At 42.7% G+C, this 24,673-nt stretch overlaps 1 protein-coding gene across 1 annotated transcript; it reads right to left on the reverse strand.

Moving 5' to 3' along the window:
* NQO1 (NAD(P)H quinone dehydrogenase 1) lies at positions 380 to 13,609 on the reverse strand. Its single transcript, XM_005692193.3, has 6 exons — positions 13,443 to 13,609; positions 5,484 to 5,648; positions 5,245 to 5,375; positions 2,986 to 3,099; positions 2,232 to 2,333; positions 380 to 1,351 (listed from the first exon to the last, which is right to left on the reverse strand). Exons 1-6 carry the CDS (start codon positions 13,447 to 13,449, stop codon positions 1,046 to 1,048), a joined length of 825 nt encoding a protein of 274 aa, XP_005692250.1. The 5' UTR covers positions 13,450 to 13,609; the 3' UTR covers positions 380 to 1,045.

A 24,673-nucleotide genomic window follows, 5' to 3' on the forward strand; every position in this document is an offset into this window, starting at 1 on the left:
CAGGTAAGAGGCAACCTTGCTTTGCATCATTTCTCATGTTTTCTTTCTCTGGACCACAAGAGGGCATTCTTTCATCATTTTCAACTTGGATTATACCAACACTTAGTAGACATGCACCTCAATTATTTAAACAGGAAGTTAGATTATGAATGCCAAAATCGTTCACCAAAGTTAGTGAAACTCTAGGCTTACAATTTTGCCCCCAGATTCATGGAACCAAAACACATCCGTGAAAGGAAAGTCATCAATTTATAAATGATACGGGGAAAATTTCCAGGTTAGTTATATGGATCAAAAAATGAAGTACTATTTGTGGAAGGCTGTTTTTAGGTATTAGGAGTACTATTTCTTTTTGTGAATTCAGACATTATAGCACATGTAGTTATAGCTGTCTTGGTTTATTTGCAGATACTAAATCGGAAGAGTGACGTGAAAAAGATTTTTATTAACTTTTCATTTCAAGGTATCTGTGTTAACTAACAACAAAAGTTGAAGGAAGGAGGACATTCATATAGGCATGGTAGTCATTGTATAGTAATAAAGCTAATATATATCACAAACAAGCAGAGAGTAGCAATTATTAAACAAGTCCCTTAGGTCAGACAGATTCTGTCATTTCTTCCTCTGAGCAATTCCCTTCTGCCATAAACCACAGAGAGGTAATTAAAGAAAAATAGATCATTGAGGAGTTGGATGCTCTCTAGCCAGATTTATTCCTAAATATATATCCCTAAAGAGAGAGGAATTAAATTGTGTAGAGGGCCTTAAAGAATACTGTCTGGCATCTTTCTACCTTTCTGTCTGGCTTTGCATCCTAAGAGCCCTTTTGAGCCTAATCAGATTTTGCCATGATAGCAATCGTAAGAATTGGTTACATTATTTAATAAAGCTATCCAAAAACGTATGAATTTAGTCTGTTCTCTATTATTCATTCCTCATGGAAAAAGAAAAACACAGATCTTAAAAACTAAAGCAAATCAAGGAAGCTCAAAATAGCAACCAAGATTAGGTTACATTCTTAGAAGGAAGTCCAGTCTTGTGAGTCTTATTTTATGGCTTTGATCTGATTGTCCATTGGGATGGACTTGCCCAAGTGATGGCCCACAGAAAGGCCAAATTTCTTACTTTTCTGCTCATCCTGCACCTCCTTTTTCATTAAGAATCCTGCCTGGAAATTTAGGTCAAAGAGGCTACTTGGAGCAAAATACAGTGGCATCTCATCCCAAATATTCTCCAGGCGTTTCTTCCATCCTTCCAGGATCTGAACTCGGGCATCCTCGGGAGTGTGCCCAATGCTATATGTCAGTTGAGGTTCCAAGACTTGGAAGCCACAGAAGTGCAGAGTGCCACTCTGAGGATACACAAAGCACAGAGGTGAGTCACAGGTCAAACGCCACACACCTTGTACCACAGACAATGAAAGTTAATCTGGGTTTCCCAATAGGACACCCTGATGTGAAGGCCTTGAGAATTAGTTCATAGCTCCATCCTCTCACCTTGTGCTCTCTGTACCTAGCTGTTACCTATTTTAGCCTATTCAGCTGTACTCTTCTCTTAATGAATAAAGCCTTTGAAACTGTCCCAGCCTGGCACTATCTGCCAAAAGTGCCCAAAGTTCTGTTACCTCAGGGAGGGTTCCAGCTTCTCAGCAGCTGACTGTTGCCAAGACCTGCAAAGGTGCGTTTCTTTGCCTCTCCACATTACCAGGCAAGTCTTCATGAAGTATTCTTGCCATTTGTTCTCCAGTGTTATTACTAATACTGATTCCCTCATTCTGTAGATGGCCACCTCACATGCTCTTCTTGCCAGCCTTAGGAGATTATCCTAAGGGTCCAGTGACCGCCAAAAAAACGTGCTTCAGACTTCAGTTTTATTAGCTGAACTAAATAATTTCTTAACTTTTTTTGGGCTCTAATAGTCTGTAAGACTGTTGCAGCAACTTGGAGGACAGAGAGATTGGTGAGAGATGCCTGTCACATGGCTGTACAAACCTGGGGGAGTCATCCACGCTGTCCTCTGGCTAGGAGGAGAGAGTGGTATTTGACCATGTACACACATGAATTATTCTATAAGCCTGGGGTCCTGGGAAGACAGGTCAGTCCTAAAAGGAAGCCCCTTCTGTAGTTATTTGATCTTCATACCTCAGGTCTGTTTCCAGATGCTATCTGGAAGATTTGGACCCAATAGAAAATTCAGTTAATCCCCCTGAAGGGTCACTGAAAACAAGATACCTGAATTGGCCAGAGAATGATGTTCATGTCCCCATGGATACCATGCAGAGAGTACATGGAGCCGCTGCCACCGGTGGTGATGGAAAGCACTGCCTTCTTATTCTGTAAAAGAAAAGTCATTATCATCCACATCTCTTTGGTAACAGGAAGTTAATGGAACAGCCCAGAGAAAAGAATATAAAAGTCCCCACCCCCCACCCCCTGCTGCCTAGATCTGCTCCTTAAATTACTTCATACATTGGCTCTTCTGAGCCATGCAGTATGACTCTGCAGAAGTACCAGCCTAGAAAGTGGTATGCAGAGGGGCAGGCCCAGGATTCCATACTCTCGCATGTGAAGGCTGTCACAGTAACGCAAAATCAGTGCTGACTGCTGGTGCCTAGGTGGAGTTTTTAAAATCTGTCTTCTCACAGTACTAGGCATGTATCAAGGCTTGTGATCTAGAAGGTCTCAAAAATGCTTCTTGTGTAGTTTTGGGTGTCTAGAAAATGAAGACAGACTCCTTTTTTTAATGGACAAGTTCATAAAGTTCATATCAGTACATAAACAGAAAATAGTATGATGATGCATTCACCATCCTGCTTTAACTCTCAGTATTTTGCCATTCTAGGTTTATCTAATCTACACACATCTCTCCCAAAGGGACCTGGAGCCTGATTGTGGTATCTAACTGTACTCAAAACTCTGCATCAAGACAGTCTTTCTAAAATCCAGGCGCTAGAAAAAAGAAAACCAAGAACAATTATCCACCTACCCGAAAAGGCCCCTTATCATACATGGCAGCATACTTGTAAGCGAACTCCCCTACGAGCACCCGCTCAAACCAGCCTTTCAGGATGGCAGGGACTCCAAACCACTGCAGGGGGAACTGAGGGACAGAGGACAGAGAGGTTAGATTGGGAACACCCCCAGCACAGGAGATTCAATGCTTAGCTGCTGTCCATGACATCACTGAGGGGCAAACTTTCTTCAGGCCCTGTCATTCCTCTTGGAGAAGGTAGAACATTCAAGAAAAGAAAATTTTAAAGAAAATTATTGCCCTTGGTCAGTCAACTAGACACTCCTGTTCCTGCATACAAATAACAAATATCGGGCGGGTGTGAAGAGAGCCACGTGAAATAAAGACTTGTTTCTGTGAAATCTCATTTGGCAGCAAAATCTAAACAGCAAGGATTGGAGGCAAAGTTGGCCTCAGTGTGTGACACCTAAATCAATATTTTCTCAAGAACTTGCTTCAGTGGGTGTGGTATCACAAATATGAGACCTGTACCTTGTGTTCATGGATGTAAAGTCCTATCATTTAGAATAAACAGAACCACTCACAAATGCTATCAAATGATCAGTGTAACCAAGGTTTATCAGGGAATTCGCACAAGAAAGACCTGCTGGGGCTCTTGTCCTGGTAAAAGTCGAACAAGGCCGTACCAGTATTTCTTCTTGACTCACTTAAAGGCTATGATGACCAGAGGCTAAAAGAAAAAGCTAGGACAGAGAAGAAATTTGTGGGACTTGGTAGTTCTCTCTTTGAAGAATGGTTGACCCACAGGAAAGAGAGTAAGGAAGTAAAGTTCTGGACACAATTGAGAATGAGACCAGCATTCGTACCCTGAATCTGCCAATAATGTGAGGCATGACCTCTGCAACACAAGCCCCTTCCTCATCCGTAAAAAGAGGGGCTTGAGGGGTCTCTAGTAGCTTCTCATATTCTTACATTTAAGGTGCTTCAATTGTGAAGGGCATATCTGCAGCTTTTAGGATGTGTAGGTTGTTCAAGCAAGTAGACTTGGTCCTCTGTAAATGTTCTACAGACAGGGCTGAAAATAGAATTGGTTGGCTTGCTTGATATTAAAAGTTTACTTTCTCAGGTTCCATTTGGAGAAGTGAGACAGCTGAGCAGGGCCTAGCCTGTGTGGCACGTTGCTATGAATGCGGGCAATCTTTCCTCAGGATGTTTATTTTAATGTTGCCAGACTATCATTTCTAGCACACTGCTTTTGCTGGAATAAGACTCTTCCTGTCATCTGTTGCAAAACTGATATAATAAATATGCAAGTCTGTGGAGTTTACATTGCCCTTCCTTGTGCTGCTATTTTGTACGCTCAACCTATACAGTTGTACTGGTAGTAAAGAAAACACATGCATTGGATAGAAGCTGAATGTAAAGGCCAGCCTTTCCAGTTTTAAAATACGGTGATTCTTAGAAGCAGAACTGAAAGTTGCTACTGCTACTGCCTTGGCTGTACTGCAACGAGAGTAGAAAATGTAGACCAAAAAGGGATCCTTTGGGGCACTGGCTCATGTTATGTGGCTTTGATTCATAGCACCAGGTAGAATAAGGGACTTCAAAGGTTAGAGTCTTTGCAGCTGATTGAATAACTGCAAAAATCACCGCCAGTATCAAACTTATGAAGTTTCCAGTGTCGCATACATTTCATGTTTAATACCAAAAAGCTGGTTGGGATTGGTAGCAGCAAAGTCACTGACTACAGTCCACCATCGTCAGGAAAGGTGACTTACAAGAAGCATCCCCAGTTTCAGTGCTGACTGCTAAATGGTGAGGCAGCTTCCAGGAGGAGAAAGGCCATGGTTTTGCTGCTAGAACACATTAAGCAGGGCAGTGCACCCTGCACTGGGAGCTCCCATCGCAGAGAAGCCAAGCTCTTATGCCTCTACAAAATGTTTCCAGGAGGCTTATGGAGATGGGGTGAGAACTGCAAACTTGAGTGATTCCATGAGAAATTACTAATTGAAGAAAAGACTAAACATTCTCGGGAAAAGAGCTCAAGGCTCATATGTCATCTCTGCAGTCACAGTCATACTTTCAAAGAATACACAGCCAGTCTTCATAACATCCATAAATCTGTAATCCTGCACCTTTGAAGTAATTATCCTTCTTAAAGGAGAGTATGGTCAAGGGGCTGTGACTTTCCTAAGAGCACATAGCTAATTAGGTGTCAGGTCTAGGACAAAAAAACACAAGTGCCTCAACACCCCTTCTGATGCCTTACCACACCTGAAAAATCACAAGGTCTGCAGTTTCCAGCTTCTTTTGTTCGGCCACAATATCTGGGCTCAGACGGCCTTCTTTATAAGCTAAAACAGTCTCGGCAGGATACTGAAAGTTCCCGGGGTCCTTCAGTTTACCTGCAGAGAGGAAAAGAGAAGCTGACGCCAGAGGGCGAAGGCGGGGCCCGAAAGCCCACAAGGGAGAAGTTCCACAAAGACCTAATTAAAGGGGAGAGCCGCTCCCACCTGTGATGTCCTTTCTGGAGATGACGGGATTGAAGTTCATGGCATACAGGTCCGACACAGTGACCTCCCATCCTTTCCTCTTCAAAGCCTCTATGGCAGCCTCCTTCATGGCATAGTTGAAGGACGTCCTCTCTGAGTGGGCCAGTACGATCAGTGCTTTTCTGACTATTTAGACACACACAAGGCACATGGAAAAAATCAGTCACCAACCAGCAAAGCTCAGGCTGCAGGGGAGCCCAGCTGGGCTCCACAATGGAAGACGTGACTTTGTTAGACACTGGGTTATGCAACCCATCCACTGCATCCAGAAATATATTTTCTCCTTATAAGTCCCATTCATCAAAGGAGCGATTTTTAACTCACTGGGAAAACAGTAGCTAATCTAATAAATGGTTTTGGCATACTTAATCAAACATCTGCATAAAAATAAAATTCAGTTCAGTTCAGTCGCTCAGTCGTGTCTGACTCTTTGCGACCCCATGAATTGCAGCACGCCAGGCCTCCCTGTCCATCACCAACTCCCAGAGTTCACTCAAACACGTCCATCAAGTTGGTGATGCCATCCAACCATCTCATTCTCTGTCATCCCCATAAAATGATCCCCTTAGAAATCTCATATAAGGTGTTAGAGGTCAGTACAGTGGTTATCCTCTGTCGGGGAATAATGACCGGAAGGAGACAAAGCACCTGGGGTGCTGTCTGTGTTCTATTTTATTTTTTAATATTTATTTGGCTTTGCTGGGTCTTAATTGCAGCACTTGGGAATCTATGATCTTCATTACAGCTTGGAGGATTGTTGGGGCATGTGGGATCTAGTTCCCGGACCAGGTATCGAACCCAGACCCCGTTCACTGGGAGCAGAGTCTTAGCCACTGGACCACCAGGGAAGTCCCCTGTTCTGTGTCTTGAAATGGATGCAGGTTATACAAGCATGTGTTCAGTTGGTGAAAATTCACTTAGAACTTGTGCGCTTTCCAATGTGTCCATTATATTCAATACAAGTTTCCCACTAATACCACATACAGCAACAACTTACTGGCAGATTAGAGATCTAAATTTTAAAACCTGAAACTATTAGACTAGTATGGGATGCTCTATGTACTCTGTTGCCTTCTGTCTCATTTTTAATTGAACATCAAGAGACTACAGTATTTAAATTACAAACTCTGCCAATACCTTTATCTAGAGGTTTATTGTCATTTTTGACTTTTATGAAATTTTTGTTGCCAAGAAAGGCAGGATTACATTGAGTTGGTGTAGTGTATCATTGGTTATCAGAATACTCATAGCTTTGGGACTTTGAAATGGTAAATATTCACGATTTGTGAAAAAAGCATGACACATAACTGTATGATCTTAATTATAAAAAAAATGGATGTTTAATTGTATAAATATGCAAATAGGATCTAGAAACGACATATCAGGTAAACATTATGGATAACTTTTTTGTTTTTGCTTCTTGTGTTTTTTGGTTTCCTATTATTGCATATGTTAACTTTTAAGAAATGTTATTTTTAAAACCTTAAAAAAATAAGTATGGGACGAGAGGGAGAAGTTGTATAACCTCTGGACAGAGGCTGCTTTTTAAGAAAGACAACAGCTTCAGAAACCATGAAGGAAAAGCTTGACAGATAAAGCCCCAGAAACATTAAAAATTGTGTTTAATGAAAGCTTCCAGAAACAGAGTCAAAAGACAACCAGGAGAAGATATTCTCAACTCTTACCAAAAAGAGTTAAAATCCCCCCAGTTCAGTTCAGTTCAGTCGCTCAGCCGTGTTCAGCTCTTTGTGACCCCCATGAATCGCAGCACGCCAGGCCTCCCTGTCCATCACCAACTCCCAGAGTTCACTCAGACTCAGGTCTATCAAGTTGGTGATGCCATCCAGCCATCTCATCCTCTGTCGTCCCCTTCTCCTCCTGCCCCCAATCCCTCCCAGCATCAGAGTCTTTCCAATGAGTCAACTCTTCGCATGAGGTGGCCAAAGTACTGGAGTTTCAGCTTCAGCATTAGTCCTTCCAATGAGCACCCAGGACTGATCTCCTTCAGAATGGACTGGTTGGATCTCCTTGCAGTCCAAGGGACTCTCAAGAGTCTTCTCCAACACCACAGTTCAAAAGCATCAATTCTTTGGTGCTCAGCTTTCTTCACAGTCCAACTCTCACATCCATACATGAGCACAGGAAAAACCGTAGCCTTGACTAGACGGACCTTTGCTGACAAAGTAATGTCTCTGTTTTTGAATATGCTATCTAGGTTGGTCATAACTTTTCTTCCAAGGAGTAAGCGTCTTTTAATTTCATGGTTGCAATCACCATCTGCAGTGATTTTGGAGCCCCCAAAAATAAAGTCTGTCACTGTTTCCCCATCTATTTCCCATGAAGTGATGGGACCAGATGCCCCCCAAATGCCTACAAATACTTAGAAAAAGACAATGCAATAGAAAAATAAGGATAGAGAAGGAAATTACAAAAAAACTAAATGAGAAGGTGCCCTGCCAGGCCTGTGAGGAAGAACAGATTAAAATGAGTCATCATTATTTACTGATCGATTGGGAAAACAAATTACATCAAGGGCTATTAGGAGTGCAGAAAAACTGGCACATTACCTGTGGGAAAATGCATTGCCTCAGCCTTTGGTAAGAGTAATCAAGCTGAATCTTTAGACATTTTAAAGACACACAAATCTTTGATCTAGTTGTCCAACTTTGGGGAATTTGTCCTACAGACTGTAAGCATCAGGACAGATGAGCAAGGATGTGTGCTGAACCCTTGGACCTTTGTAGTCATTAGCAAAAATTAGACATAACCTCAATTGCCTATTTATGGAGCACATCTGAATAAATTTTATGATACATACTACTGGAATGAGAAGTAAAGTGGGCCTTAGGAAGCATCACTATGAACAAAGCTAGTGGAGGTGATAGAATTCAAGTTGAGATATTTCAAATCCTAAAAGATGATGCTGTGAAAGTGCTGCACTCAATATACTAGCAAATTTGGAAAACTCAGCACTGGCCACAGGACTAGAAAAGGTCAGTTTTCATTCCAATCCCAGAGAAAGGCAATGCCAAAGAATGCTCAAATTACCGCACAATTGCACTTGTCTCACATGCTAACAAACTAATGCTCAAAGTTCTCCAAGCCAGGCTTCAACAGTATGTGAACCATGAACTTCCAGATGTTCAAGCTGGTTTTAGAAAAGGCAGGGGAACCAGAGATCAAATTGCCAACATCCACTGGATCATTGAAAAAGTGACAAGAGTTCCAGAAAAACATCTGCTTTATTGACTATGCCAAAGCCTTTGACTGTGTGGATCACAACAAACTGTGGAAAATTCTGAAAGAGATGGGAATACCAGACCACCTCATCTGCCTCCTGAGAAATGTGCATGCATGTCAAGAAGCAACAATTAGAACTGGACATGGAACAACAGACTGGTTCCAAATAGGAAAAGGAGCACGTCAAGGCTGTATATTGTCACCCTACTTATTTAACTTATATGCAGAGTACATCATGAGAAATGCTGGGCTGGATGAAGCACAAGCTGGAATCAAGATTGCCAGGAGAAATATCAATAACCTCAGATATGCAGATGATATCACCCTTATGGCAGAAAGCGAAGAACTAAGGAGCCTCTTGATGAAAGTGAGAAAGAAGAGTGAAAAAGTCAGCTTAAAACTCAACATTCAGAAAACTAATAAGATCATGGCATCTGGTCCCGTCACTTCATGGCAAATAGATGGGGAAACAATGGAAACAGTGACAAAGGTCTGTCTAGTCAAACCTTTGGTTTTTCCAGTAGTCATGTATGGATGTGAGAGTTGGACTATAAACAAAGCTGAGTGCAGAAGAATTTATGCTTTTGAACTGTGGTGTTGGAGAAGACTCTTGAGAGTACCTTAGACTGCAAGGAGATCCAACCAGTCCGTCCTAAAGGAAAACAGTCCTGAATATTCATTGGAAGGACTGATCCTGAAGCTCCAATACTTTGGCCACCTGATGAGAAAAACTGACTCATTTGAAAAGACCCTGATGCTGGGAAAGATTGAAGGCAGGAGGAAAAGGGGATGACAGAGGATGAGATGGTTGGATGGCATCACCAACTCAATGGACATGAGTTTGAGTAAGCTCCGGGAGCTGGTGATGGACAGGGAAGCCTGGTGTGCTGCAGTCCATGGGGTTGCAAAGAGTCAGACTCGACTGAGCAACTGAACTGAACAGAATATTATGCTGGTACCAAGAATGAGTCTGCTGCACGTATTGATATACTGTCACCCTGAAAGATATCTGGGATATATCATTAAATGATAAAATGGGGACTTCCCTGGCGATCCAGTGGTTAAGACCTCTTTCCAATGCAGGGAGTGTGGATTCAGTCCCTGGTTGGGGAGCTGAGATCCCATATGCCTTGTGGCCAAAAAACCAAAACATGAAACAAGTAATATTCTAACAAACTCAATAAATACTTTTTAAAATGATCCACATTTTAAAAATCTTTATAACGTGAATGTGAATCTACTTTTACAATAAAGAAAGAAACTCCATGTTTGTAGGTAGATCTGCAGTCTATTGCTCTGAAGAGAAAAAGATGTGGCGCAGTTTTCTTAGGCAAGTAAGAGGTGACAAGGGGGTAGACGCACAGGGGAAGATGAGCTTTTTCTTGGACATCCTTTGTGTTAATAAAGCCATTAGAACATGCCTGCTTCTGCAACAAGAGCATGTAAAGGGTGCTTACTATGCGCTGAGCATTGTTCTTAGTACTCTGTATTTTTTGCAGTTGTCATAGCAACCCTGTGAGGTAAACAGAATATCATTAGGGATGGGAAGACTGAGGCCCAGAAACTTTAAGCAAGTTACCCAAATTTACCTGTTAAGTGGTGAAGCTGGAATAACTTGAAAATATATAGAGAGAAATCCACACAACAACATGCAGGCATGGGGAAGAGTACCAGAGAAAGGAAGATTCACCATCCTCCTGAAATTGGAGCTAAAATTCCATACCTTACTAACTCTTCAAAAGCAGTGACTGTGGGTGGAACTGAGGAGAGAGTACACCTACAACTTCTTATAGTATTGTTGGAAGAAAATTAAGGCACCTGTAAGCCTTTAGTTCTCTCCCTGATTTCAGTATTAACCACACCTGGCATAGGCATCGCCCATTGGCTTAAACTCAGTCATATGTAAGCTTTAGGCTCCCGCTTGTCAAAAAAGAGGATTCCCAAGCTTGGCCTGGCCTTTTGGACTCCATAAACTCAGATTCGGTGGGGTATAAATTTGGTGATGATTCAAATGCTACAGAAGTGATTTAGTTTCTTCTGATGTAGCCTGGGAAAATGGAAAGGAAATCCTGAGGCTGCTTCAACAAATTCCCACCTGATTTCTTACCAACTCATGGACTGAACACCACTGAGAGCAACGTGAGTATATTAAACTCTAACATGCATTTTCTTTGTGACTTATCTTTGCATTAGTCATATCAGTTTACTAAGTACTGCTTTGTCAGTTTTTATTCTCTTGGCTTCTTACGTATGTATATTTTAATTTTTAAATTTATATATATATAGTTTCACTTCTTACCAACATTAACAAACGTTTTATAAGTAGTAAAACATAAAAGTGATTCCCAGAAAATGAGTAAGTCAAGACATCTATCTCTTGCTTTCAAAGAGCTTACATCTACTAACTACAGTACAGCCATGACTGTTACCTTCAAAAACAAAAAAAGATGAGACTCAAACAGGAAGAATATATTCACAAGAAATATAACCAATAGAGTTCAAAATCTGAAATATATAGATTTCTTAAAAACAACCCAGTAGAAAAATGGTCAAAGGCTATAAATGGGCAATCAATAGAACAGTTGTGCATATTTGCTAGAGGTAAGGGTAAAGCAAGAGATAAGCCACCTCTCTAGTTTTCAGGTCATTTTCCATGGCCAATTCTGAGATTTTTTGGACTTAGAGGGCTCAGTTTCCCTTCCTGCCATTTAGCTACACAAGCTTGACTTTATCAGAATTTACTCAAAGAAAGGCATAAGACATATACACAAGTAACTAACAGAGGAAAACTCTTCACTTCAGGGCCAGGCCCCCAGGAAAGGCCTTGAGAAGGAGCTGCATTTGAGCTGAGTCTTGAAAGACAAATGGGGTTATTATCAGTACCTCTAATTTACCATTCAGTAGAAGGAAATGGCAACCCACTCCAGGACTCTAGCCTGGAAAATTCCATGGACTGAGGAGCCTGGTAGGCTACAGTCCATGGGGTCACAAAGAGTCGGACACGACTGAGCGACTTCACTTCACTTTGCTTGTCCTGCACGTGATTAACCCATCTGCTAGAAGCGACTGTGTAACATGGCTAAGCGCATCTTGTTAATGCCTCTCTCTCCCTGCACCAGTTCCTTTTCAGGTCTCAATCCCTAAGCAATATGCTCCCAGTCCGTCCTCATTTCTCTGTGTCCCCACCGTCCTACACCTTCTATTTCCAATCCACATCCACACCAGCCAGCCTTCTTTCCCCACCTTGAAATGCTAATGTTCTCACTGACCCAGCCTCCCCACCTCAGTTTACTGAGCACTTAGGATGCACCTGGCACCTCTCTAGGCATTTGGGATATATCAACATACCAATACAAAACAAATCTTTGCCATTTCCTACTCCCGAGGATCTTCCCTACTCAGGGATTGAAGCCGTATCTCCTGCATTGGCAGGCGGATTCTTTACCACTGTGCCTACCTAGGAAGCTTAATACTAGTTATACAAGATCTAAATCTTCCCATTTTCCCTCACTAGCTCCCCCAACCCCCCTCCCCTTTTTGTGTTTTTTTGGTCTGTTACACATAGATACAGAACATTCTATAGGATTGGAGAATGGAGAAATAGTTCTTGCCCTAGTATTTCAAGAGAGGTATTGATGCCCTCCAGACAACTGGGGTACAAATAACCAAGAGGGAAACGGCCACTAATCTGCGTGCAGAAGCCTTGTCAGCCAAGCCCTACCCCTTGGGCCATGAAACCTTGGGTGGGCTTCCAGTCCCCTGCTTAGCCCTTTTCTCTTGAGCACCTAAGTAGTCTGTCAGCTCCAAAAGCAATGCCTTCCCTCACCCACTTACTTTTAGCAAGATGAGGTTGTGTGTTTGTGTGTGTGTTTTCAGAAGGTAGAACTAGGTTCATAGGGAAGGAAATTACAGAAAGGTAGAATTCTGCCTTCTAGGAAGGAAATAGATATCTAGATTTTAGCTCATTATCCAATCTCAGAGTAAGGCTCTCTGGAAAACAGGGATTCCAGCCCCAGCAGGTGTTGCAGCTGGTCCAGTATGTGTGAGAGGCCATTCACACATTAGATTCAAGTTGTGGGGACCTCCAAGGTCCCCCTGTGGTTGACGGTGGAGAAGGGAGGCTCTGTCACTAGAGCGGCACCCAGATCAGGTTTGCCCACTCCACGGGTCACAGTCTGAAAAGTTTCCTGGCCCAGCAGCCTGGAGCTGGGTCTGATGTCCATCAAACTAAAGGGAGCAGCTTCCCCGGCTCAAGCAACCCCACTGCCAGATCTTCCAGTTTTCCTCCAGAAGCTGGGAACCCACGTTTTTAAGTGAAATTGCCTATATTTATTTTAAACGTTAGCAACTTATTCCAAAAGATTTTAAATACTATTAAGGTCAAGCAGGGTGTGCAAGTTGGCCAATTTGGTCTCTGACGGCTGATTCTGACCCCAGAGGGAAGGAACCTTTTGCTTCCAAGGTCAATTCTCTCCTAACCGCCCATCGTCGTTTCTGGGAGTGGGGTAGAAACAGGAGCCTCTCCTCTCCCGGCATCTGTCAGGGCTCATCCAGCGATTCTAATGCCTCCACGTTTCCAGTTTTAAGTCGAGGAAGGAAACTATAAGCTCCTGCTGAGGAACGAGGGCTGGGGACAGCAAGGCGCCCGGAGTGGTTGGGGGGCGGGGGGCGGACACTCACCAGCCATGGCTCCGGCAGCGCGCTGATTGGCTGGTCTGCTGGTTGCCCTGGTGACTCAAGCTGGGGAGGGGTGGACGGCAAGGTCCTCAGGCTGCTTAGCGAGCTGCCGCCTAGAAGGCGTCACCAGTGCTGCTCGCCCCCGAGCGCCTGCTACTTTATACCCAGTCTGGCTGGCCCGGCCCATAAACTAGGGAGCCAGCAAAGGCGGAGCCGCCGATCAGGCCCTGGGGTGCAGGGCGGAGCTCGCCTCGGCTGAGGTTCTAGGAAGAACTGGCAGTCTGAGTGCAAGCATACGGACCCATGTGGAAGAAGGGTTCCTGGGGGATAGGGAGCAAGGGACCCATGAGTCTGGGGGGGTGTGGGGAGGCATGTTTTCTGGACGCTGTTCTGAAACCACCCTGGGACAAAAGGAGGAAGTGTCCGATGGAGTCCGGGGTTCCTTTGGGCACGCTATCCAGGCCACTCCTAGCCCTGGGAAATGGCTCTGAATGGAATGGGCCTGTCTAAGAGAGGAAAGCGAAGGACTGCAGTTCTTTAGACTCAGATTCGCTGAGTCATTGTGACTAGACTTAGGTTTCGAGGGCTGAGATGACCTGGGAGACTTGCTTCTAGAGAAAAGAATTTGTTCCTGCCTTTGGAAGTTTCCCATTTTACACTTGCTGGGGCCGGGGGGTGAGGTGGGGCTCCCCGCCTAGAATGCACTGCTGCTGCTGCTAAGTCGCTTCAGTCGTGTCCGACTCTGTGCGACCCCATAGATGGCAGCCGACCAGGCTCCCCCGTCCCTGGGATTCTCCAGGCAAGAACACTGGAGTGGGCTGCCATTTCCTTCCCGGGTACAAACCCCTTCTCCTCATAATCTGGAGAAGAGCTTTTTTTCCTGAAGAGCTGATCATCATCAGAGGAAGCATTTAAAGACTAGCCAAGATAGATAAAAGTGTGGTGCTGTTTATCCAAAGTCCTACTTAGGACAATTGATCGGAACAGAGCAAAGTTTTACGTTTTTAAGTTTCTCAAAGTAAAAGTTATAATAAAGTCTTCATCCTACAGAAGGAAGACATTGTCAAAAGGCAAAGGAAAAAGAAATAGAACTTTAAAATGCTAGCATAACCTTCAGAAGGACTGAAGGTTACCCTGGTGACCCTTCCAGTGGTTGGATCACTCCATGCATCCACTGTGGTATGCACGGATTGGATCCCTAGTCTGGGAACTGGATCCCACATATTAGCACTGTGCTGGTGGAAAGAAAAAAATGTAACCGTCAGAAAATTTACAGGTGATAAACTAAGAAAACTCGAGGGAAGAAAGTTGGGAAGGACACTAAGGGAAGAAGCAAAATTTAAAGGGGTGAGAAAACTCAAGAAGTAATCAAGATAACTTTTTAGTGCAATTTATTAAAAATCCATTTGAAGGCAAAAAGCTTGAACAGATGAAAAATTGTTAAATAAAGATGGACTTAGTACTTTTACCAAGCCAAGCCATGTTGCACCTAAAGCAAGAGGAAGAGTTAGTTGAAAGAGATTATTTTGTTTAAAAACAACATTCAGTCGAGTAAGTTTTAAAGCTCTTACTAGCTTTATTCAACAATTCAGTAATCCAGCAGCATTTAAGACTTAGCAGACAGAAAGGAGTTCTGAGGAGCTGTCAAAAAATTGAACAATTTTCTAGGTGAAAGGAAGCAGGAACAAGAAGTTATACCAGGCAAAAGGTGGGTTAATTATTGCAAGGTTACTTTCCTTTAAGGGATGGCAGGAATCTCTCAGGCAGATTACTGAAGATTCCAGATTGACTAAATTTAAGAGTCCATTTTTGTGAGAGCCAAAACTAATTGAGTTTTGACCTGAAGCAGCCTAGGCTGCTACTGGGGCCTATTTTGTTTTAAACAATGCCCTCCTTTTGATCAGACTCTCAGCCTGAGAGATGTGACTTTAAAAAAAAATTTTTTTAAGGTTTTAGTGCTACTCCCAGCAAAACTCTGGAATTCTCACAGTTTTTTATGAGTCTCTGTGTTGTATTCACAATATCGGACTCACTTTTTTTTTGGCTGCACTGCGGACCTGGTGAGATCTTAGTTCCCAGACCAGGAATTGAGGCCAGTGAAATCACTGAGGCTTAACCACTGGACTGCAGGGAATTCCTATCAGGTTCACTCTAAGTCCATTTTTTTCTTTGATTTTCTTCTACGATTCTTTGGGAAATCCTTGGTTTGGTGGTGAGCAGTTGCAAATAAGCGTTTTAAACTTTTGAGAAAATACAGCACATGAAGGAGACGACTATGATCTTTATAAGGAGGCATGTCTGGAGTGCACTTGAGAGCCATAGTCCCCAAGACCCAAGCCAATCAGAATCAAGTAAGTCAAAGAAAGACACTATTGAAGGAGGGTCTCTTTTCAAAGTCAGCTGGCTTACCCAGTGATCTTATGTAGCTGAGTCTTAATTTCCTCAGAAGTGTCAGTCCAAGTATAGCAAGTGGTGTGGTCTATACGCAGCACAGTTGCTCAGCAAAGCATACTTGTCTTTCTTCCTGACTTACTTCACTTAGTATGATAATCTCTGATTGCATCCGTATTGCTGCAAATAGTGTGAGCACACACAGACTATTTAGGGCTTCTGCCCATTTTTTGATTGGGTTATTTGGTTTTTTGTTGTAGAAATAATCTTGATCCGACATTTTGGAGAAAGCAGTCCACCTTGCAGTTGGCTACTTCTCTTCCTCGTCAATTTGATTTTGAGGTCTCCAATGTTTGTACAGGACCAGATGTCAGGTAGAGCCTTCTTCAGGTGTGAAATATGCACCCAAGTTTCAGCACCTTGTAATTTGACAGGGGTATCAATGATCAGAAGCACTTGGTAGCACCCTTTTCTTGAATCTAACCTTTGCAAAACATCAGAATAAAACAGTAGTAGTCTGTAGCCGAAAGACTTTAGAATGCCCATGATTAAAGATTTGATGAGAGTTTTTTACAGTGGATTAACAAGGAAATTTGGTCATTTATGTGATATACAAATTTTAAGATCATAAGTGGAATTAGGATTGATAACATACTAGGATATGTCAAATTTCTAGGAATTTCTAAAATACCACCTATATTAATAACATGCATCATACAAATATAATCTAAGAAGGTTTAACATCACTTCTTTTTTTTTTTTTGATAATGCTTCCCAAGTAATATAACAAGTCAAATAAATGTAATTAGCTCAACATCTTATCTGGTGAGTAACAAATACTTTAGATTTTCTAGGGGGTTTTGGAAAGACTTAAAGTAAGTTTGAGCTTTAAAGACTCCACTTAGGGACCTCCTTGGTGGTCCAGTGGTTGAGACTCTCTGTTCCCAATCCAGGGGGCCTGGGGTTGATCCCTGGTCAGGGAGCTAGATCCCATACACTGCAACTAAGACCTGGCACAACCAAGTAAATAAATATATTTTTTAAAAGACTCCACTTAGAAATTTTTAAATTGAAGTGTACTTCATTTACAATGTTGTGTTAGTTTCTGGTGTATAGCAGAGTGATTCAGTAATTTGTGTATATAGTCTATACTTTTTCAAATTTTTTTCCATTATAGTTTATTATAGGATATTGAATATAGTTCCCTGTGCTGTACAGTATGACATTGTTGGTTATCTATTTTATATGTAGTAATTTGTATCTGCTAACCCCAAACTGTTAGTTTTTCCCTTTTTCCCATTTGGTAACTGTAAGTTTGTTTTCTGTATCTGTGAGTCTATTTCTGTTGTGTAAATAAGTTCATTTGTATTATTTATTTTTTAGATTCTACATAAGTGGTGTCATGTGATATTTGTCTTTAGCTATCTGACTTCCTTCACTTATAAGAATCATTGCTGCAAATGGCATTATTTCATTCTTTTTTATGGCTGATTAGTATTCCATTGTGTGTGTGTGTATATATATATACACGCCACATCTTTTTTATTTATTTAGGCTATGCCATATCTTCACTGATGCACCGGCTTTTCTCTCACTGCAGGGAGCGACGGCTACTCTCTAGTTGTGGTGTACAGGCTTCTTGCTGCGGTGACTTCCCTTGTCGTGAAGCAGAGGTTTCAGGGCGCCCGGGCTTCAGTAGTTGTGGCTTGTGGGCTCAGTAGTTGCAGTTGCCAGGCTCTAGAGCACAGTCTTAGTTGCTCTGCGGCATGTGGGATCTTCCCAGAAGAGGGACTGAACCCATGTCTCCTTCATTGGCAGGCAGATTCTTTACCACTGAGCCACCAGGGAAGACGGGAAGACCCCTGCATCTTCTGTAACTATTCATCTGTTGATGGGTCTTAGGGTTGTTTCCTTGCTCTGACTGTTTAATGCTGCGATGTACATAGGGGTCTTCTTTTGTGCTGTGCTCAGTTGTGTCCGACCCTTTGTGATGGCTCCTCTGTCCTTGGGATTTCCTAGGCGGGGATACTAGAGTGAGTTGCTATTTCCTACTCCAGGGGATCTTCCTGACCCAGGGATCATACCTGTGTCTCTTGAGTCTCCTGCATTGGCAGATGGATTTTTTACCACTGAGCCACCTGGGAAGCCCTAACATGAACTTAACTTGACTTTTAATAAACTTAGGTAGAATAAAAGTATTCTATTTAATTTTGATAACTGTAAAGGCATGCCTGTTTTCATCAAAACACAAACTAGCTTTTATATACCAAAGATTATTTTCATCACATGAATATAAATGGAGCTCTTTATAAATAGTACCTTCTAGAGACAGAAACGGAGAAGGCAATGGCACCCCACTCCGGTACTCTTGCCTGGAAAATCCCATGGACGGAGGAGCCTGGTGGGCTGCAGTCCATGGGGTCGCTAGGAGTCGGACACGACTGAGCGACTTCACTTTCACTTTTCACTTTCATGCATTGGAGAAGGAAATGGCAACCCACTCCAGTGTTCTTGCCTGGAGAATCCCAGGGATGGGGGAGCCTGGTGGGAGGCCATCTATGGGGTTGCACAGAGTCGGACACGACTGAAGTGACTTAGCAGCAGCAGCAGCAGAGACAGAAAAGGATGACTCATTTATAACATATAGACATACATAAACATGCAGACAGAGGCAAATAGGGTCTTATGGCTTTTGTTTCTCAATTTTATATCTGGGACAAGTACAATGATGCAAAATCCACTAGTTTAAAATAGAACAGTTGGGTCCAAGTTGTATTTCTGGCAGATGGACTAAAGTTTAGTTTTCCTTCTCCAATAACTGAAGCTTTTCGCTAATATTTGTGGTGAAGATTTTTAAGATTTCTTTCACAGGCCTAATTTCCAAATCTGCCTGCAGTGCAGAAGACCAGGGTTTAATACCTGGGTCGGGAAGATCTTCTGGAGAAGAGAATGGCAATCCACTCGAGTATTTTTGCCTGGAGAATCCCATAGACAGAGGAACCTGGCAGGCTACAGTCCATGGACTTGCAAAAAGTTGGACACAACTGAGCAACTAACACACTAATTTCCAAATCACCTCCCCCCACACTCCTTCTGATAAGAATTACCTTTGTTTCTAGAGGAGACCAGGTAGAACATTTACAAATCACATGGCACAGAAAAAGAATTTAAGTTTCACCAAGAAAGAATTTTGTTCCCCAAGTCCAGATGGTTTTACAATATCTGCTGCTGCTGCTAAGTCGCTTCAGTCGTGTCCGACTCTGTGCAACCCCATAGACAGCCTCCCACCAGGCTCCCCCTGGGATTCTCCAGGCAAGAACGCTGGAGTGGGTTGCCATTTCCTTCTCCAATGCATGAAAGTAAAAAGTGAAAGTGAAGTCGCTCAGTCATGTCCGACTCTTAGTGACCCCATGGACAGCAGCCCACCAGGCTCCTCCGCCCATGGGATTTTCCAGGCAAGAGTGCTGGAGTGGGGTGCCATTCTACAAGCCTTTTAAGATGGATAGGAGAGGTTTGGGAATTGGAAGAAAGAAAAGGTGTGGTTTGAATTGCTTCTAGAGATACATTTCAGTTCTTGTAAAGACTCAATTTGCAATACAAGAACAGTTTGGTTTTTTTAAATATTTATTTATTTTGCTGTGCTGAGTCTTAATTGTGGCATGCCAACTCTTAGATGGGGCGAGTGGGATCTAGTTCCCTGAACAGGGATCAAACCCAGGCCCCCTTCATTAGGAGCCTGGAGTCTTAGCCCCTGGACCACCAGGGAAGTCCTAGTTTTTCACTAATTTTGATTTTAGTTTCCTACTGGATATTTAAAGAAATAACTGGTAAAGTTGACCAGAGAATCTCTTGGAGTCCCATCAACATGGGAGGTGTCCACACATGGGCCTCCTTCAAGGGTGGAAATGGGGGCCGTTAAGTTTAATGTGGAATGATTTTGTTGCAGAGAAAAATCCAGTTCTGACTCCATGTTGGAAACTGTTTCTTTGACTTGCTTTCCATTTCTTTTGTTACTATAATTATACTTAATAGCTGTTTCCTTTAGGAAATGGCAAGTGTCTATCATACAGCTTATCTAACTTAGTACTGATCAGGCAATTCCTGATTGACTGCCGTTAAGGTTCTGTTTCTAGGAGAGCAGAAACTTTATTGGTTTGGTGATGTGGGACATAGCAAAAGCTATTGTCATATTTTAAACAATTTAGTGTATTATTTTTTTTCATCCTGGATTTCCTTCACTAATTTTGATTAAAAAAAAAAAAATTGCATGATTGGGACTTCCCTGAAGGTCCACTGGTTAAAGCTCAGAGCTTCCACTGTAGGGAGAGCAGGTTGATTCCATGGTCGGGGAACTAAGATCCTGCATGCCTTGTGGTGTGGCCATCAATGAATAAGTAAATAAGCATTGTGTGATCCAGGGGATTCCCTAGCCGTCCAGTGTTAGGACTCTGTGCTCTCACTGCTGAGGGCCTTGGTTTGACCCTTGGTCAGGGAACTAATCCCACAAGCCACATGGCACAACCAATAATAATAATAATAGTAATAAATAAAAATAAGTTAAAATGCTGCATGACTTATATTGATACTATCTAAAGCTGATAAACCAAGAAATAGAGCACATTATCAGAGTGTAACCACCAGAACCTTCAAACACAGTGTTTCACAGTATTTCTTCTAGGAATGAAAAATGACAGATTATTTGTTTATATTTAAGAACTAAAACTGCTAAGGGGTATGAGAGTTTAATGAAGAGTTTGCTACTCAGTAAGAGTTTTCTGGGGGACATGAGAGTCCGTCTAGTCAGTTCAGTCTCTCAGTCGTGTCTGACTCTTTGCGACCCCATGAACTGCAGCACGCCAGGCCTCCCTGTCCATCACCGACTCCCGGAGTCCACCCAAACCCAGGTCCATCGAGTCAGTGATGCTATCCAACCATCTCATCCTCTGTCGTCCCCTTCTCCTCCTGCCTTCAATCTTTCCCAGCATCAGGGTCTTTTCAAATGAGCCAGCTTTTCACATCAGATGGCCAAAGTATTGGGGTTTCAGCTTCAACATCAGTCCTTCCAGTGAACATCCAGGACTGATCTTCTTTGGGATGAACTGATTGGATCTCCTTGCAGTCCAAGGGACTCTCAAGAGTCTTCTCCAACACCACAGTTCAAAAGCATCAATTCTTCAGCGCTCAGCTTTCTTCAGTCCAACTCTCACATCCATACATGACCACTGGAAAAACCATAGCCTTGTTGGGAACACAGAGTTTTAGCCACTGGACCACCTGGGAAGTACGTCCTTTTCCAAATTCTTGATGCCTTGTGGTATGCTGTGTTTTAAAGTAATGTCTTGTGTGTGACTTTTCATTTTAAGATGGTGGTCCACAATGTTTACGGCAGCAGAGATGGGTTTCGTGGAAGGCAATTATTCCATAGACTCGGGCTGGGGCGGAGATGATTCAGTGAAGAAGCTGGCGATGGGGAGAGGCACATGAAGCTTCTCACCTGCTGGTTCCCACCTGCTCTGCTGCCTGGCTCCTAACAGACCACAGATGGGAGCAGTCTTCGTCTGGGGGTGGTGGACCCCTGTTTTAAGACAGTACTTATTGGCTTGCTATTATGAAAAATGAGGATGAGTACTTGGACAGTATCCACCAACTCCACTTTTTCTCCCTATTTTTCCAACATGGTGATATCAAAAACTCTGACTGAATCAATACTTAGCATTTATGCTATTATGACAACAGACCAAGCAATGAATTATGATTACATTTCCTCTCTTCTACAACTTCGTATCTTTCTGGAGTAATATTTGCCTCTCTTTTTTCATGATTTTTCTCTACTGCAAGCACTCATGGTTCCCAACCATGCCATCTGATGTGTAAAAAAACAAATAGCATACATACCATGAATGCTATTTTTTCTCTTGGTGAAATTCATCAGATTTCTTGTCAGTTCTAGTCTTTGGAGAAAGGCATGCTGGATGTCCTGTCTTCCAGGCTGGGCTGATCACTCTCTGAGCTTTGCTGCACAGCTGTCTTCCGGGATTCTTTTTACCTTTGTCTTATGTTAGATCCCAACTGTTTCTCTTTTGTTTACTCTTCCCCGCCCCACTCTGGATTACTTTCTCCAGTAGTTTCCCCAGAAAGGATAAATGAAAGGTAACTTTTTTGATATATCACATATCTGACCATTAGACATCAGACCATTTGGTTGTGTGTAGAAGTCTATGGTTGTCATGGAAAATCTGATACAATTTGCTTCCTGATCGTTTGGATGTAGATCACTTACATTTTTCTCTGTAAGCACCTGAGATCTCTTTACTCCCAGTGTTCTGAAATTTTACCAAAATGAACATTATAGGGGTAACCCCCTCATATGCCCTTATTCTGTATATTACTATGAAATGTAATATGTACATTTGTATATTACTATGAAAACCATATTGTATTAATTTGTGCTTTTCTAAATGATCAAAATATACCATGCTAGGCTTATCAGTGGACAATTCTTCTAATTTCATTATACTTCATGGAAGAAAAGTCAACAGATTTCATTCCTCCATCCCTGTAGAGTAGGAAATAATGATCATGGAATCACTGAAGACTTACTATGCATCAAGGACTGTTCTAGATATAGTTATATATGTGTAGCTCATGTTAATTCCCCATAAAACCCTTTGAGAGAAGTGTTATTATAACTCATTTTTTAACAGCTTTATTAAGATATATGAGCCATAAAATGTGCCAATTTAAAGTGGCTAATACAATGGCTATTAGTATATTTTTAGAGTTTTGCTGTGAGGACATTAATCTCATTTTAGAACATTTTATCACCTTCAATAGCAGCCTTGTACACAGCAGCAATCACTCTCCCATTTCCCTGGCTGTCCCTGACCTTTGGTCCTAGGCAACCAGTTATCTACTTTCTGATTGCCGTTCCAGGCATCTTATAAATGATATCATACATTATATGGTCTTTTGAGACTGGCTTCTTTCACTTAGCATAATGTTTGCAAGGTTCATCTGCTATTGAGTCCCAGTTCGTACTGCTCGCTGCACAACAGGTCAATACATTGAGAGACAAGTTGTTGGGGCAAGGAAAAGTGATTTCATTCAGAAAGCCAGCAGACCCAGAAGATGGTGGAATACTGTCCCAAAGAACAGTCTTACCCTGGTTAGAATTCAGGCTTCTTTTATACTAAGAGGAGAAGGGGATGTGGCTCATTATGGCAAACCTTTTGGTGCTGGAATCCTTTGCTCTTGCAGCTGGCCACAGAGGTCTGGTCACAGTGTTCCTATAAACATCCAATAAGACAATTTTTATTTTCTGATTTTTTTTTCTTTTTATATGAATGGAAAAGTGTTAAAGGTCAGAGCCTTGAGAATGGGCTGTCCTATAAATGTCAGGCTATAGGCAATATTCATTTATAAAGGTACAGAGACAGCATGGCTAAGCACAGGCAACAGAGCACAAAGATTAGAGCTAAAGAAATAGATTCAGTACGGAGTCAGGTTTGTTTTCTCTGTTACGCATCCATGTCAGTACTTCCTTCCTTTGTATGACTGTATAAGACTCCATGGTGTGGATAAACCACATTTCGTCTGTTCATTCATTAACATTGTTTATTCATTCATTCATTTATTCATTCAGTTGAAGGACATTTGTGTTGTTTCCACATCTGGCTATTATGAGTAATGCTACTATAAACATTGTACACAAGTCTTTGTGTGGACAAATGCTTTTTATTTCTCTTGGGCAAGTATATATAAATAGGTGTAGAATTGCTGCTGCTGCTACTGCTGCTAAGTCACTTCAGTCGTGTCCGACTCTGCGACCCCATAGACGGCAGCCCACCAGGCTCCCCCGTCCCTGGGATTCTCCAGGCAAGAACACTGGAGTGGGTTGCCATTTCCTTCTCCAATGCATGAAAGTGAAAAGTGAAGTCGCTCAGTCGTTCAGTCGTGTCCAACCCTCAGCGACCCCATGGACTGCAGCCTACCAGGCTCCTCCCTCCATGGGATTTTCCAGGCAAGAGTACTGGAGTGGGGTGCCATTGCCTTCTCTGGTAGAATTGATAATAACTCTATATTTAACATTTGAGAAACTCCCAACCCGTGAGGTCAGGAATAAATGCTCCATTTTACAGATGAGGAAACAGGCACCCAGTGCCCACCGGCTTGTCCACGGCTCTGCAGCTTGTCAGTGGTGTCGTTCAGAATCGGAGCTCAGGCTCTTGGTCTCCAGAGCCAGCTCCTATCTCCCTGTTATCAGAGCTAGGGTCGAAATTCTTGAGTCTAGCTCCAGGTCAGCTGCTAATGCTTGTCTCTCTGAGCCCTGTTTGCCTTATCTGTAAAAATACAGGTTGGGACTGCATTGTCTTACAGGTCTCTCTAGCTTTAATTTGCTGTCAGTTTAAGATGGTACAATTCCCATGATCTTCTCCAAGCAGGCCTCTGTCCCAGGTGTAGGTATGTATTGGGCATTGTGTATCAACTGAAAACAATGTCCTCAGGGCCTTCCGTGCATCCCCAGGGAGCATGCCAGCACCATGGAGCTGTAAGAAGCTTTGTTGACCGTTTTTGTTATCTAGAAATAAGAAGCAGGGGCAGAACCCCCAGGGGTCCCCCATCCTCCTCTCGACGAAAGAACACAAACAGCCTCATTAGTCACCTGCCAAGTCCCTGCATCCAGAAGTCCCCAAAGCCCCCTTGGTTTTTTCCAGCTGCAGGTGATGGACTTAGAACAGTAGCTCAGAGCCATGTTTGGACCCGTCTGGGGACCCAGGCCTCTCCTGTCCTCAATGGTTCCCATGGCTACCAGCCAAGTATTCGTGGAGGGAATAGGTCCTTGG

This window comes from Capra hircus, chromosome 18 (assembly GCF_001704415.2).
Source record: "Capra hircus breed San Clemente chromosome 18, ASM170441v1, whole genome shotgun sequence".
NCBI classification, from domain to species: Eukaryota; Metazoa; Chordata; class Mammalia; order Artiodactyla; family Bovidae; genus Capra; species Capra hircus.

What these genes read in the sequence shown, in the direction of transcription:
- NQO1 (XM_005692193.3), bottom strand. An exon ending in CAGACCTTGTGATTTTTCAG is followed by an intron (nt 3,100 to 5,244) that starts GTGTGGTAAGGC and finishes TCTGTCCCTCAG; the next exon opens with TTCCCCCTGCAGTGGTTTGG. An exon ending in TCATTCTCTGGCCAATTCAG is followed by an intron (nt 1,352 to 2,231) that starts GTATCTTGTTTT and finishes GTGTATCCTCAG; the next exon opens with AGTGGCACTCTGCACTTCTG.